We start from the raw sequence: 14,882 nt of genomic DNA, 5'->3' as shown, positions 1-14,882 counted from the left end.
CTGTATTGAAGTACAGCTATTTATAAAGAAATTATTCCAGGAACACATCATCCTTACATTGTGGCTAATATACATATAAATGACTAAAAAAAATTTACTAAAACTGTAATATTTCCTCTCCCTCCAGTAAACATAAGAACTTAGCATTAAATCTGTATTTAAAAAAAAAAATCAGCCTATGCATTGTAGGGACTACAAGTACAGCCAAACTAGGCCCTTGCAGCTGAGTTCACTGCTCTGCTTTTGGCACAAGCACAGCTGAAATACTCCAGAAGATAGATATTTCCAGAAGAGACATTCTTTCAGTTGTTTTGAATTAATCTTTATGGTACTCAAGGAATTTCTAGGGAAAAAAAACCCATCTTCAGCAAATTTCATAACCTTCACTTGGGAAACACAAAGGGAAAGTTTCCATATGACAGGGCAGACTTTTCTTTAAAAACACATCAATTGTAACAATAAAATATATTATACATATTGTATATAATACATTCAAATGTATATCTTTTTTCTTTTTTTCTTTTTTTTTTTTTTTAACAGAGATCCTATTTCTGAAAATGAGTAGAGCACACTCCATGCATATAGCCACTTTTATGAAGTGGACAGAAATGTGTGAAGGAGAATAACTATGAGTTATTATGATAATGCCCTTTGAGGCATGCCAAGGGAGTAAAATTGCTAATGAAGGACCTTCTTTTGGGACCAGGAGGGCTCCAGCTTTCTATTTGTGCTGCCACATGCAGGAGCTTTAAATTGAAGTTATGTTTGTGCTCATGGCCTCATTAGATTATAACTCGACTGTTGATTTGAATTCCTGCAGGCCTCGTACTCTTGGGACCTGCCCTATCTCATTTGGAGGAGATCATACAATGGTTATTCCTCTTTACAGCCACACTACCACCTTGTAGCTAAGCCTCAGGGTCAATAACCTTAGGTCTAGTTTTCACATTTAACAAATTTTTCTATTGCTCAATTGGCAAAGGCTGTTCATATCCTGTTACAGGTATTGTACTCTGCGATTGCTGCATACCCATCATTCCATCATCCAGACCCACAGTTTCCAAATCAAACCATAAACATCATGGCAGCACATGGAAATCCTTCTAAGCTTCCTCAAAGAGCTTACCAGAGGTAAGAATCTTCCTCATATTTAGGAAAAGTCTGCTTCAAAGTTATTTTTTTACATATGAAGAAAATTCTTTGTATTTCTTTTAGCCCATCCTTGGTATTTTGCTTTTCTTTCTTTGCTGCAAGCAATAAAACACTTTTATGTTCAATATATGAATAGTGGAGATTTTTTAAAGTCTCACATTTTACAAGGTTTTCCTAAAGCTTGTAAAACATGAATGATCTGTGCAATGGCTCCATACATTAAAACAAAACTCAGGTGTACTAGTCTCCATCTCTCCCTTTATTCACTACTTAAAGGGTTAGGAACCATCCTGGGATGCCTTGCACTAGGAGGGAAAGTACATAACTAATTTCCTAACTGCTCTGTTTACTTGCATATCTTGTGGGCAAAACTTGGCAAGAAAGGATTGGAAGCTGTTTGCTTTGAAATTATCACCCCATTTACAAGATTCAAGTCTTTTAAAATGAGGTAAGAGGGAAAAGGAAGTGACTATGTGCATGGTTAATGCTATAGAGAACGTTAGCAGTGCACTGGAGGTCACCAGCCAAAAAAGAAAACCAACAGGTACCGACTGACAAAGCTCTCTCCCAAACTGCACATGGACATGATATTTAGAGCACCCAGAGAGAAAAAAGGCACTAGCAAGATCTATGCAAAATGTCTGTATTTACTTTAAAGCCACCTCATATTATTCCCACAAATACATGGAAGAACAGGAGCATGGCTGGTATTGAAAGTATAAACTCAACACCCTAACTGTTTCCAAAGCCTCCTTTTCCCTGACTAATAGGGCCACCCAGGATGGGACCATCAGGAAAAGAAGAGAGCTACAGACACAGGCAGGGCTTGATAACACAAAGAACTTGGCAACAAAATTAGTTTAAGCAGGTCTTGAATCCTTTTTTTTTTCCTTGGGCGGGGTTGTGTGTGGGGGGGTGCCTTCCAGCATCTCAGACCAACATTGCAAATAACTATGTGTTTGCAGGGCTATGCTGTGAAACACAGCAGAGATGCAGGGAAACTTTTAAGTACTTTTTTCAAAGCCATATAACAACTGTATATAATATAGTCTAATGCTAGATCAGCTCTGCTGTCCAGTCCGCTGCACAGCTCCACAAAACTGTCATGGTAGCACAACCATGCAGGTACTGGCCAGTGATGGTAGGAACTACTTACAGCAGAGCTGCCACCAAAGATTTCATATCATTGAATGATGGTCCACGCCTGCTGCTAACCCACTTGGAACAGAAACACTCTCTCCTATGCCAAGTCATCTCGCGGGTATGGAGAGCCTGATGTGAAAGTGCTTTGTAGGAGGCTTTGCTCAAGCCAGGAAATCTGGGGATGCAAGGTCTGCTTTTGCACAGGGGGTTTTGGGGAGGCAACATAGGATAATTTAGAGAATTATCAGGTCAAGAAGGAATGCTGCAGCATCCACTTGCCCTACTTATACCTGACAAAAATACCACTAAAATGTGCTACAGATTTCCCAAAATTCCCTAAAGAGAGGCAATGCAAAAAATAAGAACAAAAAAACCCCCAAACTAAAAAAAACAAGACCCCAAACCAACCAACCAAACAAAACCAAAAACACCCACCCCAAACCAAAACAACAACAACAACAACAAACCCCCAACCCAAAACCCAGCAACAACAAACCCCCCCAAAAAATGAAAATCCAGGAGAAAAAATAAAATCAGAAAGACATTAAATTACTTGCTAAAGGCAAAACCAAAACCACGATGATGAGGTCCCCAGTCAAGAAACCTACAGGACCCCACTGCCCCACTGCTTATAGTGGATCCCATAGATGGCACTCTGGACACTATACCTACACACAAAGCAGCCCAGACTTCTTCTGGTATTCCAGTAAATATGCCTGTTTCATCTGACTGATGCCAGTGAATTATTAGCATAGTGTAGGAGCATCTCAGTTTGGGACAGAGACCTTCCCATCCATGCCAAGGTATCGTCCATGAAAGGTGTGAGAAAATAAAAGTCTGTGAGAGGGAGGGAAAGGATGCAAGAACGTAGCCATTTCTCGCCATAAATTTACCAGTCTCCTCTCTTCTCTTCCCAACAAGCTAAGTAGTAACATAAAGTAACTCTTTAGTGCTGCCTCATTCAAAAGCTCCTAACTTCCAAGACTGCTAAAACCTCTTCTGATACTGGAGTTACTGTTCAAGTATAATTCAAGTAGATTAATTAAGCCACAGACAACAGAAAACGCAGTCTGCCTCTTCAAATTATCAGTAGGAGAATATATCATTAAGAGTTTAGTTTCAAGGATGCTGTTTACATTTACTCATTTTATAGGCGTAAGGATCAAAATTAAAAGATAATAACTAATTGCTACAATTGGGAAAAGTAAATTGGAAAGTCCTCGCTGAGGACACCTGTGTAGAATAATTTGAACAATGGCAACATAAGCAACACAGATTGCAAAAGTGAAGTGGAAAGTGTTACTCTGAGCAATTGAGATACTATGTTTTGATAACTGAGTTAACTTGTAGATGCGGCACGCACACAAGTTGCTTAATGTCATTTGACACTACAGGTCCAGGGTTACAAAGATACACACAAAAATCACAATTGAAGCAGACAGTATCCAGGACAATTACAAAATAAATATATTTCATGCCAGGTTATTACACTAAATTTGAGGCTGTAATATTTCAACTTAAGCCCAAAGCACATAAACCAACACCGTACAGCCACCTCTTGTCTCAGTGCACCAAGCCAACCACACTGCAGTGCTCTAAATGAGGAACTCCTCCTTCTCAAGCAAGAAGTACGACACAAACATGACGCTTTGGAAGCAGAAATGGAGGTTAAAAAACCCCCTCAGTCCAAATGAGTTCTTAGCTCACCTGAGCAGCACAACTGTTGCTAGTGAAAGGGACTTCTTGAGGCTCAGGCTTCCGTGCAAATAGCTTCCAAGATGAAGTGCCTTTTGATGTGTACTTGCTCCTGCTGGGAGAGAGACAGAAAAGATTCTTCAGAGAAACAGATAAGACAAGGGACTGGGCAATATGACAGCCAAAGATAAAGAGCTTGCTCAGTGAGTTTATTGGCATCCTAAGAAAGAAATAATTTTGGAGCTGACATCTCAAGACATTGCAGAAAATTTCTTATTTTCATCCCTATAAATGCAAAAGGTTAAGAGTAAGGAGGGTGAAATGTATTGATTTTGCACCACATACAGCAATTCAAGGTTTAAAGATGTGACATGATCAACAAACATTAAATCAATGGGATTTTGAAACCAGGATATCCAAACGTATAGGCCAAATAGGTAAAAAATAGTTAACTGAAAGATCTCAAAAAAGCTGTCATTAGTGAGTAACATCACCATGCAACTGCAATGCTCCTTTTGCGGTTCAGAATGACTGGAATTATGCTCTACATTACTTCGGTGTTTTATTAGCTACCTGGAAATACGCATGTCCTTGATGGCAAAATTACCAGATTACATAGTTTAGTAGCATGATAAATAAAAACAGAAAGCAAATCAGAGTTGACTCAGTTATTTGTCAAACTGGGTTCATTCCAACCAAAACATCTTAAGATGTCTGAATGCAGATATATGCACTCAGATATATGCAGTAATGCGGGATGCAGGTAAGGTTTGCAAATCAGAGGACCATGACGTTAAGAAGCAAGGAAATCAAAAGGGATGAGGTCAACATACTAAGCATGACATTCATACCTTCTATTGTTATTAGCAGGGCTAATGTGGCTCACAGGTGCAAAGATATGAGAATGAATGGAAATACTGAATGGGGTAGCATGGAGCATGCCATGGTAAAGAATGACGCTGACATACTGTGCCCAGTTCCATGGCTGATGCTCAAAAAAAGATGTTGAAAATTACAGAACATGTAGAGTAGAGCTGCAAAAGCAATTAGCATCTAGAGGGGGACAAAAGGATTATGTATAATCAGATTTAAAGATGCAGTCCTTCTGATAAGCCACACAGCCAACTGACAACTTACTTGATCATCTTTAAGGAAAAAAAAAATCAGCAACAAGAAACTCTTTAATACTGCCACAAGAAGACTTAAAAGGGATGAACAGAGGCAAGTCAAAAGCATGGAAGGCTCTTGTTAGAAACAAGATGTAATTCTAAACATGCAAAACCTAATAGGAACAATTCTTAAACATCTAAGTATTTTCAGGATAAGATATGCTTTACCCCAAGGATTTATTTGGCCCATGAGCAATAGCCAAGTGAGATGTTCAAACAATTGTGGGATTTGACAGCTCCTCTGACCCAAAATTCTGGATGACACTCTAAAAAAAAAAAATCCAAACAAAACCCAAAACCTAAAAAAACCCTCAATCAAATAGTAAAAAAACCCCACCAAAATTATATTGCCCTGCATTTTTACCAGTGCTACTGAGCACTGAATCAAATGCATAATGGACTGTGAAATGCTTGCCCCAGCTAAATGTCAAACCAAGAAGCCATCTGTTAATAAACATAGACGTCACCTCTCTGGTGTTTTTTCCAATCTACTAATACATAACTCATATCACCATTTAGGGCTCAGAATTACCAAGACAAGGGAAGTCTTTTGGTTTTTTGTCTTAACAGCTTGGGTGGCCAGAAGGTGACAATACCTGGAGCACACAGAAGATGGATGTTCCGAACCATGAAGACAACTTTGTGGTTGTAGAGTTACTCTTGAAAAACTTCTTCAAAGTACTAACAAAGACACTTCCTGCCTGAGTAAAAGCCTTTCAGACAAAGTCACTGCCAGTTGGCATGTGTGGGAAGAAAAATAAATATCCCCAAAGTCACTCATTTCTGTTGTTTTTTTAGGTTTGTAACTTACACCTGCGTGGGTGATGGGCATGCATCACAATCACAACTGCAGTTTACATGAGGCATTACTCAGTTCATGAGGGAAAAGGTCCAGCTGCTGCTGCTGTGAATCAAAACTGCACAGAAGAACTTTCTACAGCTTTTAAACTACCTAATAATCCCACAAGACTGGAAACAGAAGAGGTCAAACTATTGCAATTCAACAGGTCTAACATTAAGTTTATACCAACTTGTTTTGTACTGATTAAATGAACATAGCACGTTAAGTTCAACACACACTGTGACAACACACTAAGGAAGGACAAATTAACAGTCTTCTGATGTATTTAAAAGAGATGTTGCATATTATGGACTTCCAACTGCAATGAGCATAATCAGATCCATTAAAGGGAAAGGACTAACTATTACAAGTTGAAGGAAACCATAGCTTACTACTGTTAACCATTCCAAGTGCCATGTATCTTCAGGAAAGAAGCTTTTATTTTCTGCGTATGCCTAGTCTAAATCCAAGCAAGAGATTATTAAATTGTCCTGATTCGGGATGGCAGACCTCACCTTGTATTTCAGTTGCACGCTTCTTACCAAATCAACGTGTTTTATATTTTCTGCCCTCTGCTTTTTTCTACGGTTTCATATATTTAACTAATCACTATTTTCCTACCGGGCAAACACTGGTTAAAAAACTGGTCCTTCATAAATTCTAAACAGTGACACAACTAGTAATGTAAGAGCTAGATCTTCTTTACATACAGCTCTTAGATGTCAGAGATACTATCTCTTCTTAAACTATCTAGAAGATAAACAAGAGCCCTGGGGAAAAAGATGTGAGGAGATGTACTTTTACATATTTAAAATGTAAATACAGACAGAACATTAAGCTTGAAATGTGAAAAATCTTGATTTCTGCATCCCTCCTCTGAGACACAGAGCTATCAAATTAACAATTCCTCTAGATATAGCAAGATTAGTGTCAGGTTTATGAGAGCTTCCTTCAAACCAAATTGACATGCAGACCTAATCCAGTTTAACTAGAAATATGCTAGCCAGGTCTATTCAGCAATTAGCACAAGTATACCTTGTTGTAAAAAGGTAAGATCTGGAACAATTCAGTTTAAGTGCAAAATATCCCATGGATTTTTATTTAAAACCATGTTGACCATATGCAGTTACTATGTACATTATCTGACAGAGTGCTCCCAACTGGTCTACCTTGAAGGTGCAGCACAGAAGGAGGATAACTTAAGGGCAAAGATTCTCCACAGCTTCCTGGATTGTTGTAGGATGGAGAGGGCTTTTAAAAAACAGACAGAAAGAATGAAAGAAAGGTGGCAAGAAGACCTCTACAACATAACAAAAACTGTGATTGTCAAGTAATACAAAAACCATTCACTGCAAATCACGTAAATCATAGAATGTCCTGGGTTGGAAGGAACCTCAAAGATCATCTTGTTCTAACATCCCTGGACAACTTCCACTAGAGCAGGTTGCTCAAAGCCCCATCCAACCTGGCTTTGAACACTTCCATGGATGGGGCATCCACAACTTCCCTGGGCAACCTGTTCCAGTGCCTCACCACCCTCACAGTAAAGAATTTTTTCCTAATATCTAATCTAAATCTACTCTCTTTCAATTTGAAACCACTCTCCCTTGTCCTGTCACTACATGCTCTCGTAAATAGTTTTGCCCTATCTCTCCTGTAAGTTCCCTTCAGGTACTGGAAGATCGCAGTAAGGTCACCCCAAAGCCTTCTCTTTTCCGGGCAGAACAACCTTAACCCTCTCAGTCTGTCTTCATAGGATAGGTGCTCTAGCCCTCTCATCATCTTAATGGCCCTCTTCAGGAGTAGCTCCAACAGTTCCACAACCTTCTTACGTTGTTGCCAACCTGCTGGCTATGCTTCTTTTGAAACAGCCCCAAATACAGTTGGCTTTCTGGGTTGCAAGTGCACATTCCTGGGACATGCTGAGTTTCTTGTTAATCAACATCCCCAAGTCCTTCTCCTCAGGGCTGCTCTCAATCCATTCTCCACTCAGCCTGTATTTGTGTTTGAGATTTCCGCAACTGATGTGCATGACCTTGCCCTTGGCCTTGTTGAACTTCATGAGGTTCACACAGGCCCACATCTAAAGCCTGTCAAGGTCCCTCTGGGTGGCACTCCTTCCCTCCAGAATGTCCACTTCACCACACAGCTTGGTGTCTTTGGCAGGCTTGCTGAGTGTGCACTCAATCCCACTGTCCATGTGACCGACAAAGATGTCAAACAGCTCCGGTTCCAATACTGACTTCTGAGGAACATCACTCATCACTGGTCTCCACTTGGACATCAAGCCATTCACTGCAACTCTGAGTGCAACCATCCAGCCAATTCCTTATCCACTGAGTGGTCCATCTGTCAAATCCATGTCTTGCCAGTTTAGACAACAGTGCCATGTGGGACAGTGTCAAATGCTTTGCACAAGTCCAGGTAGATGACGTTGGTTGCTCTTGCCTTATCCACCAACGCTCTAACCCCGGTCATAGAAGGCCACTAACTTTGTTAGCACGGTTTGCCCATGTTGAAGCCATTTTGGCTGTCACAAATCACTTTCTTCTTTTCCATGTGACTTAGCATAGCTTCCAGAAGGATCTGTGCCATGACCTTGCTGGGCACAGAGGTAAGACTGACTGCCTTCACTTTTCACTTGTGGCCCTTAACTAGTGATGCCAGATAACAAGAAAAATGAGTGAAACACTAGAAGTAAGGTTTTAATTGGATAACTAACTTCTTGAAAAGTCACACTTTGATTGAATAAATCAAAACTACTAAATTCACTTGTTTCCAGGATCGCAAAGCTGTTTGACCAAGGGCAGGAGGTAGAACATGGCATGTCAAAAGTGAAGCTAGAAAGGCAGAAACTTGGAAGCTAACCACAAAGGTGGAGCAAGGTCGGAAGTGTTTCAGAAGGTGCCAGGTGAACTCTGTCCACTGATGAGTGCTGAGGCTCCCAAGCCTGGGAAACTCAGCACAGAGCTAATCATCAATCCATGCTGGCGCCAGCTCCCAGAAGCTAAATTCCAAAGAGAAACCGAGTGTCCCAACAAGCATGTAGCTAGTGACCACAACTCTGCTGACACACTCCTGGGGACAAAGTCTGTCTCATGTTATGATGGTGTCAGGTTGAGCAGTTGAGTAGGGGCTGATCATTATGTTGAGCCTGAGATTTCTTTGAATAATTGTTAGTACTATTTATTAAGCACAGACACTTTTGGACATTATATCAACAACTAAATCTTTCCTCAACCACCTGAGATGGAAACTCAGATCCAAAAGCTATGTATTTCCAGAGATTTAACTGCAGTGATAAGAACAGAAATACTTGATTTTAACAGATAACTAAATTACTACCTGCCTAAATAAAGTAAGTCTCATCTTTAAAAGACCACCTGAACAGCTTTCCAGTCTGCCTAGTTGCTCCAGGGCTTGGGCAAGCATGTGTCCTTTCCCTCCTCCATCCATACTCTGCTGCCTCCAGGGGCAAGGACTCCACACTCTCTTTTTGCAGCCAGATTTGAGCAGTTTTATAAATAGTTAAGAGAGCTTTTTGTACCACTAAGCCACTGATGGTTAAATGAAATGTCTGTCTTCAACTCCTTATTTCCACTTTGTCTACATGAGTTTTGACTGATTAAATAGTAGGCTAAACCACTTACTATCCATATACTGTTTTTTACTAAAACAAACATCCCCTCAATGACTTAGGCTGTGTGATTTTATTTAAACAAGCATTAACTGATCAGTATAAAATCCAAGTCAGACTTGTACTTACACATAACTCTTAAAGTAATATTCCACTAATTCTAGTTACCCCTGGTTTTAATACAGCTACTAATGCTCTTTTTCTCATTTGGTTGGTTGGTTTTTTCCTAACGGTAGCCATTTAAATAGAAGAGGACTCTCCACTACAAGGTGAGCTTTACAACTTCCCACAGTGCATAGGAAAACCTGTGAGAAAAGCCAAAACAAATATCCACTACTGAGTTGAACTAAAAGATAAAGGTGACAAAGTTGGAGGAACACCACATTGGGGTTGTTTGTTTATTTAATTCCATATTAATTATTTAGACTCTCATCTCACTAACAGCTGTGCAGGTGCTAGCTTTACTTCAAGAAGGACCTAGAGTTTTTGTTTGCATAAATCAAGTACGTCTAATCAAGTGCACATTAGCTCATCAACACATTGGATCTGAAGAGAAATTGCATAAGTGACAATGCCAAACTATATTGGTGAATATTCATGATATCTCTTCAGAACAGTCTGACTGGAGGAGAGTGAGAACAAAATGACAGTAAAAGAATGGTAGCAATTACTTTTCCAGCACTTGATGTTGCCATTAACTACTTGCTGGCAAGATCTTAAAGTTGCAAACCACAATTTAAGCTTGTTACCTTAATTTTACAATTGTAATTCAATATTCTGAATGTGACACTAGTGTAAAAAATATGTTCATTTAGTGATTCTTACAATAAATAATTTAAAAGTGTATGAAAAGTTCCAAATTATAGCCATTACAGAAATACAAATGCTTAGTATTACATCTTCATAAAAATAAATAAATGTGCAAACCATTTTCTCAAAACTGAGCCAGAAACCAAACCTGCTAGCAACAAGTGGGACTTTTTTGTTCTTAATAGGCATTCATGAAGAGCTCTCCCTTCAAAATGTGATTTGTTCTTTGGGAGCTTCTGCATGCAAGGCGAACAGCTCCCAGCTTTGTAAAGCTATACAAAGCCTTTATCCAACTTCCAACATCATCTGTATGAAAATTCAGGCAGAAGAAGGCTGTGCCTTTAGTGAGGATATTTTACATAACAGGTCTTCAAGTCAGATGGACAAAGCAAGACTTGGCTTAAAGAAAAAAAACTTTGGTCACTTTCTAATTCCCAGAATGGATGAAGGAGGAAGAGAGGAAGAGGGGGTTGTTTGGGTGCATCCATTAGCAAATTTGCAGATGACACTGAGTTGGGGGGGAGTGTCGATCAGCTGGAAGGCAGAGGCACCTGGACAGACTGGAGAGTTAGGCTGATTCCAATGGGATGAGGTTCAACAAAGTCGAATGCCGGGTCCTGCACTTTGGCCACAACAACCCCATGCAGCGCTACAGGCTGGGCACAGAGTGGCTGGAGAGCAGCCAGGCAGAAAGGGACCTGGGAGTTTGGATTGACAGGAAGCTGAACATGAGCCAGCAGTGTGCCCAGGTGGCCAGGAAGGCCAATGGCATTCTGGCCTTTATCAGGAACAGTGTGGCCAGCAGGTCCAGGGAAGTGATTCTTCCCCTGTACTCAGTGCTGGTGAGGCCACACCTCGAGTGCTGTATCCAGTTCTGGGCCCCTCAGTTTAGGAAGGATATTGAGGTGCTAGAGCAGGTCCAGAGAAGAGCAATGAGGCTGGTGAAGGGACTTGAACAGAAGTCCTATGAGGAGAGGCTGAGGGAGCTGGGGTTGTTTAGCCTGGAGAAGAGGAAGCTCAGGGGAGACCTCATCACTCTCTACAACTACCTGAAAGGAGGTTGTAGCCAGGTGGGGGTTGGTCTGTTCTCCCAGGCAACCATCAGTAAGACAAGAGGGCATGGTCTTGAGCTGTGCCAGGGAAGGTTTAGGTCAGATATTAGGAAGAAATTCTTTACAGAGAGGGTGATCAGGCATTGGAATGGGCTGCCCATTCCAGGGAAGTGGTGGATTCTCTGTCCCTGGAGGTTTTTAAGATGAGACTGGATGTGGCACTTAGTGCTATGGTCTAGTAACCGCAATGATAGTGGATCAAGGGTTGGACTTGATGATCTCAGAGGTCTTTTCCAACCTGGCTGATTCTATGATTCTATGATCTACTACATCCTTCTGAAACCCAGAAGTCTGTGTAATGTGACCAACCTACCAAGAAGGTCACACAGCCTCTTCTTGTGCAGAGCTATCTCCCTGCTACCACTGCCCACCAAGCCCTGGTACAAGGCAGTTCTCTGGAGTCTCATTTGCCATTTCAGAAGAATGTAGGTGCCAATGGACTATGGTTCACAACTGCAGCTTGATTCAGCTGACTTCAGTTTTTGCCTTGTGCCTCTGCCAGGACAGAGCGATGAACAGGAGATTCATGCTACTAGACTTCACATCACATACTAACATGAATAGCCATAAAATACAATTTACATCCATAAGCCCGTCTGTAAACTCTGGCAGATTCAAAGTTCAATAGAAAACAATGCTGAATGGGAGGGTAACCCCTGGCAAAGGGACAGGATGAACAGCTGAATGCATCAGCTCCTGGAGTATAAGTAGGAGTCACAAGTGTATTTATTGTGCTATCCTTCCCATGTCGCTGACAATCCAGGACTATCAAAGAAGCCTGGTTATCAACACTGTTGTAACAGACTATCAGAGCATCCAAAGCTTGCAAGACCAGTTGCATATTTCAAGCTTTGGAAAAAAAAAAAGCCACAGATATTTTTTAGCGCAACTTCAGAGCTGACATCTTCTGAAAGGAACTGTAAAGAAAACTGAAGCCAATCCTAGGTACATACCAGCAGCCTATTACTTACCAACCTTTGCTTCCTCCTAGATTCCATTGTAATGAGAATATAAACAGTAAAATAAGCATATATCTTCCTCGAATGAATTACCTATTCAGAGTTCCCTCTGGTGTTCAATAAGCTAATCATCACATTCAAGGTAACAGCCTTAGTTACAAAAGCATCAAGTTCCCTCACAAGCAAGTTATCATTTGATGACAAACTCAACGATAGGGACCGTAGCGTTGTTACTCATGGACAAAAGCTATTTTCCATCGGATTTCAGAGAGGCGATAAACTTATACTTCTTTGTATATTCACCCGAGTGTCTGATTAACCCCGAAAGGACCAAAATCGCTACAGATCCCTTCCGTCTCCTGGTATCACCAAGACTGATGAAGTCACGGAGAAGGCAAAGTAACAAATCACAGGTACAGCCCGGCTGAACGCAGCACGCAAATGCGTTCTTCGCCTCCCGAATATCTATGCCTTGAGTCACAAGCCTTTCCAGCCTCGCACTCCCATTCGCCTGCACGGAACACGAGCAAAGTACAGTGTATCTAATTAACAGTTTGGAAAGAAAGTTTAAAGCTGTTTCTGAAAAGAGAAAAAACGCGTTTGCAGGAAAACCCAAATGAGCTCCCGAGCTGGCAGTCCGCAGACGGAGCGCGGGGCTGGCGCCAGGCCAGGGCCAGCAGCGACACAGGGGCTGCTGACCCCGGCTGCGCCGCGGGGTTGCGAAACTCCCGGGAAGAGCAGCCAGGCTCCGCCGAGCAGGGCTGCGCTCCGCGGCGGGGGCGGCGGAACTCGCCGGGCACCGGCGCTCCCCGGCTGCCGGCCGGGAAGAGCCGCCCTCCTCCGCCTCCCCCCTCGCCCTGCACGACGGCTGGGAAAGGCGCTCCGAATCCGGAGCCGCCGCCCGGGAGCCCCTTAACCAAAACCATCTGGGCGCGGACAGCGCGACGGAGAGCTCTCTCCGCCCCGGCCCCCGCTGCCTGCCCCCGCCTCCCCGGCCTTGGCCCCGCAGCCGAGGAGGGGAAAAGCTTCTCTGTCCGCGACTCAGCAGCTCCAGAGCTGGGGGAGACGGGGGGAAGTCGCCAAGGAACCCGTCCCCACCCCCACCCCGCGCCCCATCCCGCGGCGCACGGCGGCAGGGCTGGGGCTGCGTTACCTTCAACAGGTGCAGGCGCCGGCGGGAGGGAGCCCGCGGGCTCGGACCGTCCGAGTTGCCCGAGCGGGAGCGGCGGCCCCAGGAGCCCGGGGCGGGCGGCGGCGGGCTGGACAGAGGCGCTACGGCAGCTCTCGGCGGCCGCCCATGCTCCCGGCGGGCCCCGCCGCCGCCACCGCAGCCGGAGTCAGCGCGAAGGCGGCAGCGGCTGCGGCCACCTCCAAGAGGAGGGAGGAGAGCGGCGGAGAGCGAGAGAGGGGGAGGCAGAGAGCGAGAGGAGAGAGAAACCGCCCCAAGAGAAATAATCATCACATGGCGGTCGCGATCCGCCGCCGTCCCCCGACAGCCAGAGCCTACGCTTGGGAGCTGGGGAAAAGCTGCGAGGAGGGGACACACCTGTAGGCGCAGCACATATCCGCTGTGAGCACAATGCGAGACAGGAAACTGAAAAAACAGCCCAGGGAAGGAGAGACGCTCCCGTTCGTCCCTCCTTCTCTCCCTCCCTTTCTCCCTCCCTCCCTCCGTCCGTTCTCCTCCTCCTCCTCCTCCTCTCTCCACCCCCTGCCCCCGGTCAGGATCCGCTTGCAGCGCTGTCTCATGCAGGGAGAGCCAGGAGGAGGGCCGGGAGGCGGCAGGAGCTGTACTTTCTCCCCATTTTCCTTTCCCCTTCTCCGCTTTGTTTTGCCCGCCAGGCAGGCACAGCCGGCTCGGCGGAGCGGGGCCGCCCGCGGTGCCGAGCGCTCCCGGGGAACCGGCGCCGCGCCGGGGGCGGCAGCTCCAGCGCCGGGAGCGCCGAGCGCCTGCGGGGCCCGGGGAGTGAACAGCGGGGAGCAGCGGCACTGCCGGGGCAGTGCTGCCCGGCGCCGGGGCCGGCGCTTGGCCTCCGCGGGGCTCTCCAGGCGAAAGGTCTACCTGCTGGTCTGTACCTAAAGGGCGTGGGGTACCTGTCGGATCCTGGTGGTGTTTTAGGGAGGCTCCTGAACATGCAGAAACAGCGTAATTCCCGCCCCTCATCCCCTGAGCGGAGGCTCTGAGCACCCAGAGGTTGCCTCTCTTCTTGCACACCTTGCCTTGTCGTTGTGGGGGGGGCCCGAAATATGTTCCCTGGCATCACTTTTACTGAACTTGAAGTACTCCAGGGTTTATCCCTCTTAGGTAAACTCTCTGCAGTCACAATTTTTGAAGGTCCTTTCTCTTTCTGAAGCACTCCACTG

General features: G+C 44.2%; 1 protein-coding gene across 7 annotated transcripts in view; it reads right to left on the bottom strand.

The window, feature by feature from the left end:
• The window catches only part of LOC113965585 (plexin-B2-like), a 176,119-nt gene extending 161,941 nt beyond the window's left edge, over positions 1-14,178 (bottom strand). For 5 of the 7 annotated variants that reach the window (XM_027679206.1, XM_027679208.1, XM_027679200.1 and 2 more), the window contains exons 1-2: positions 14,065-14,178; positions 4,003-4,105 (exon numbers count right to left, since the gene is read on the bottom strand). Coding sequence is in view for 1 of the 7 variants with exons in the window: in XM_027679209.1 (XP_027535010.1) it covers positions 4,003-4,105; positions 14,065-14,081 (120 nt within the window). In the remaining 6 variants the exon portion in view is untranslated. Of the gene's footprint in view, positions 1-4,002; positions 4,106-13,671; positions 14,043-14,064 lie in introns of those variants that run through there. The other 2 variants (XM_027679209.1, XM_027679202.1) reach the window with 2 other exon arrangements.
• Positions 14,179-14,882: the final 704 nt, after the last annotated feature.

Source organism: Neopelma chrysocephalum, unplaced genomic scaffold, assembly GCF_003984885.1.
Source record: "Neopelma chrysocephalum unplaced genomic scaffold, ASM398488v2 Primary Assembly neopelma1_45, whole genome shotgun sequence".
In the NCBI taxonomy this organism is placed as follows: Eukaryota; Metazoa; Chordata; class Aves; order Passeriformes; family Pipridae; genus Neopelma; species Neopelma chrysocephalum.
The sequence above is the reverse complement of the archived record's forward strand: the minus strand, read 5'-3'. Positions and strand labels throughout refer to the sequence as shown.